This window comes from Leishmania martiniquensis, chromosome 31 (assembly GCF_017916325.1).
Source record: "Leishmania martiniquensis isolate LSCM1 chromosome 31, whole genome shotgun sequence".
NCBI classification, from domain to species: Eukaryota; Euglenozoa; class Kinetoplastea; order Trypanosomatida; family Trypanosomatidae; genus Leishmania; species Leishmania martiniquensis.
Window position 1 is genome coordinate 5,001 of NC_090166.1, and position 4,079 is coordinate 9,079.

A 4,079-nucleotide genomic window follows, 5' to 3' on the forward strand; every position below is an offset into this window, starting at 1 on the left:
ACAAACAGATTGTTAATAATGGGTGAGAGGGAAGTGAGGCGAAGAAAACAAAAGAAACACAAAAAAGCATCTGAGTTTGAATAGAAGTGCGCCGTTATAGCTCTGCCATTTTCTGTGCAGCACAGTCGAACAGCCTGGAGTGGCTTTGCATTCACAACGGCCCGCACGCACGTCTAGGACACTCGGCGGGGTGCGTAGAGGAGGAACGTTTCACACGGCCCGTTCAGCAAACCGCTAGCGCGGCTGCGCGGGAAAGCAAGCCAAGAAAAGAGAAAACCTGAAAAGATAGTGCCCCAACAATTAGGATACGTATAGGGAGGCCAAAGAGTTGCTGCTCGATTTGGCTGTGCGGCGCATCTAGTCGACTGGACGAAACCGATGGCTGAATGGGGAAAGGAAGAAATACGAAAGATCAGAATAAAGAAGCGGCCGACTACTCCGGTGGGCCGGCCAGGCGAAGGGAACGGTGAAAGGGGCAAGGAAAAAGCCTCGCATACGCACGAGACACCCTCGATGCGAGGGCAGCAGTTGCCGCTGCCCACAAATCTGCTCCACCGCGAACCTAACAAACGGTGGTCGCTTTACGCACCCTCCATGTACGCAGGGGATGGCCCCTCCCCGAGAGTGAAAAGGGGCGAGCGGCAGAAGCCTCTTTGGCATCCACGCGCGTCTGTGCAACGCGGACCGTGTCGGGAGAGTTGGTCGCACGAGATTACCTCGACGCGACTGGCACTCATTTCCGCGCACACGCACGCAGGCAGCCTTCTTGTCATTCTGGCTTGATGCGGCGCAGCTCCGCTGCGGCGGCGACCATGTTGTGCAGCGCCGCGCGGCACTCGTCCCAAGTGCGCGTCTTCAGGCCGCAGTCCGGGTTCACCCACAGCTGCCGGACAGGGAGGTGCTCTGCTGCCTTCCGCAGCAGGTCAACAATCGACTGGGTGGTGGGGATGTTGGGGCTGTGGATGTCGTACACACCCGGGCCGACGCTGTTGGGGTAGGTGAAGTCGGTGAAGGATTTGAGCGGCTCCATGTCTGAGCGCGAGGCCTCGATCGAGATGACGTCGGCATCCATGGCCGCGATCGTCTTGATGACGTCGTTCACCTCGGCGTAGCACATGTGTGTGTGGATCTGTGTTTGCGGGGCAACCCCGACGTGCTCACGCGGAAGGAGCGCGAGGCCCAGTCCAGGTACTCCTCCCACTTGCTCCGCTGCAGCGGCAGCCCTTCGCGCAGCCCCGGCTCGTCCACCTGGATCACCTGGATACCGGCGCGCGCGAGGTCGCAGACCTCGTCGCGGATGGCGAGCGCCAGCTGCTCCGCTACGCTCTGCCGCGACAAGTCCTCGCGGACAAACGACCAGCAGAGAATGGTGACGGGGCCAGTGAGCATACCCTTCACGGGCCGCTGCGTCAGGGACTGCGCGTAGGCGGCCCAGGAGACCGTCATCGGGCGTGGCCGCCACACATCGCCGACGATGATGGGCGGCTTCACGCAGCGCGAGCCGTAGCTCTGCACCCAGCCGTTCTGGGTGAAGGCGAATCCCTCCAGCAGCTCGCCAAAGTACTCCACCATGTCGTTGCGCTCCGCCTCGCCGTGAACGAGGACGTCGAGAGCGATCTCCTCCTGCTGCCTGATGGCGTACGCGATGTGCTCCTTCAGTTGTGCCTCGTACGTTTGCTTGTCTGTGCGGCCCTTTTGTGCGCCAGACGCTGCGCGCGCACTTCGGCCGTCTGTGGGAAGGAGCCGATCGTTGTGGTTGGCCACAGGGGCAGCTTCAGCGTCTCCTGCTGCACGAGCCAGCGCTGCGGGAAGGGGTCAGAGCGACGGGCGTCGGTGGCTGTCAGGCCCGCCACGCGGTCACGCACCTCCCTGCGGACTACTCGCTCCGTATGCTGCCGCGCCAGGAGAGGCACGCTGTACTCCGCCACGGTGGCCTCGCTGGCGGTGGCAACGGCGTCCGCCAGCAACTTCAGCTCACCGCACTTCTGCAGCGCAAAGGCAAGCCACTCCTTCACCTCCGCCTCGAGCGCCGTCTCGCATTCTAGGTTGATCGGGGAGTGCAGCAGCGAGCACGACGTACCGATCCACACTGCACGCCCAGGCGACTGTGTCCGCAGGGAAGCAAGCACCTGGTAGGCGGCCTGCAGGTCTGAGCGCCACACATTCCGGCCGTTCACGACGCCGGCTGAGAGAACCCAGTCCGCTGGCAACACACGCTCTACGTCGAGAGCCGACGCCGCCTGCACGCTCAGGTCGATGTGAAGCCCATTCACCGGCAAGGAGATGATAAGTGGCAGGTGATGTGACACGTCCTCAAAGTAGGTGGTAAGCAGCAGCTTCACCTCATGGCCGATCACGGCGCGCAGATCGCGGTACGTCTCCTCGTAAGCAGCCCTCCAGCTTGGCTCCAGCTCCAGCACCAGCGCCGGCTCGTCGATCTGCACCCACTTCACGCCCAAAGCCGCGAGACGCTTGAAAATCTCCGCGTACACCGGCACGAGCTTCGGAAGGAGAGAGGCGCGATCGAACGGCTTCTCGCCCTTGACCTTGCCCAGGTACACGTACGTCACAGGGCCCAGCAGCACCGGCTTCAGTCGCTCGGCGCCGAAGAGCGCTTTAGCCTCCTCCACCTCCTCGAAGAGCTGCATCCAAGAAAGACTGAACGCCGCCGAGGCGCTCGCGAACTCTGGCACAATGTAGTGGTAGTTGGTGTTGAACCATTTCGTCATCTCAGAGGCCGCAGCGGGGGCGCCGGTCGGCGCGCGACCGCGCGCGACGCGGAAGAGCGTGTCAAGATCCGCAGCGGCGCCGTCACCTGCGCGGTGACGCAGCGGTACATTGCCAAGCATCAGGCTGGTCGTGAGCACATGATCGTACCACGCAAAGTCACCAACAGGGAGAAGGTCCACGCCCCTCTCGCTTTGCTGCCGCAGGTGCCGCTTACGGAGATCGCTCCCGACCTGGCGCAGCGCCGCCTCCGTCATGTCACCTCGCCAGTAGGACTCGAGCGCCTTCTTCAGCTCCCGCTCCTCCCCCACGCGCGGGAAGCCTAGCGTGTGCGTCGTTACCAGAGAAGGCATTGTGCCGGATGAGCGATAGAGAGGCGAACCGAAGAGTTTGTGATAGAACTGTGCCAATGATGTCGAAGAAAAGGACGGAGAAAAAGAGCGCGGATAACAGGAGAGGACACGCGTCAGGGGAGACTCGGAGCAGGGTGAAAATGGAGCGCCACTCTTGACCACATCTGTCGCAGCTCATGCGTGACGAAAGCTGTGGCGAGTCATGAGATCCACCTGAGAGCAGCACAGCCAGCCCTCAGTGAAGAATCTTCCGGCTGTGAGCTAGCCTCTTTGACGAAAAGATGAGCGAGCGGCGAGGCATGCCACCTGTATGTGCCGCACACTGCATGCTACTGGGACGCATATGGCTGAGAGTATCCACCATACTCGGCCTCTCTCTCTCCCTCCGTTGGTATCAGCATACATCCACTACGACTGTGCTGGATCACCCAACGTGTGACTGGCACGCCCGACACCGTGAAAGAAGCGTCGAGTACGGAGTGACTTTTGCTGCCGCATAACGTGCCGTCACGTAAGAGGATACCTGGAGAATGTGCGAAGGAGCAGCTGTGCTCTCTAGCCATGGGACTCACTCTTCTGAGCAGCTAACGTTTCGCTTTCGGAGTCTCTTTATGCGTGCGCGTGTGCGTGCCTGAATGAAAAAGTCAGGGAAAAGGGATAGTTGCAGCTGGAAGAAGGTACTCCTGACAGCACCATTCATCTGATTTGCTTTTCTGAGCCACCCGAATTTGATGGTGTGTTCCTGAACAAAAGACTCAAGTGCGTTTTTTTGGAGGGAAAAGAAAGGAGAGAAAAGAGATAAGGAGAAAAGAGAAACTGTTACTGTGAGCGCATTAGTTGTCACTTCGGTGTCAAGGGAAAGGGAAAAAACGTTTTGATAAAAAAATTGCTGCTCCCTAGAGTCCGAAAGGCAAGGAAACGTCTATTTAAAGAAAGGGAGAGGGTAATGCGAAGAAAAAAAGAAAGAAATGCAGTAAAAAAGAACTCGGTGAATCAATT

The 4,079-nt window shown here is 59.6% G+C and overlaps 3 protein-coding genes across 3 annotated transcripts; all 3 read right to left on the bottom strand.

The window, feature by feature from the left end:
• Positions 1-769: 769 nt before the first annotated feature.
• LSCM1_01301 (uncharacterized protein) lies at positions 770-1,072 on the bottom strand (the record flags this gene model as incomplete). The annotated part of the gene is made up of 1 exon (XM_067318923.1): positions 770-1,072. One exon carries the CDS (start codon positions 1,070-1,072, stop codon positions 770-772), a length of 303 nt encoding a protein of 100 aa, XP_067176202.1.
• A 26-nt stretch (positions 1,073-1,098) lies between these two features.
• Positions 1,099-1,572, bottom strand: LSCM1_01302 (uncharacterized protein; the record flags this gene model as incomplete). Its single annotated transcript, XM_067318924.1, has 1 exon — positions 1,099-1,572. One exon carries the CDS (start codon positions 1,570-1,572, stop codon positions 1,099-1,101), a length of 474 nt encoding a protein of 157 aa, XP_067176203.1.
• Positions 1,573-1,655: 83 nt separating this feature from the next.
• LSCM1_01303 (uncharacterized protein) lies at positions 1,656-3,080 on the bottom strand (the record flags this gene model as incomplete). Its single annotated transcript, XM_067318925.1, has 1 exon — positions 1,656-3,080. The coding sequence occupies one exon, from the start codon at positions 3,078-3,080 to the stop codon at positions 1,656-1,658; it is 1,425 nt and encodes a 474-aa protein (XP_067176204.1).
• Positions 3,081-4,079: the final 999 nt, after the last annotated feature.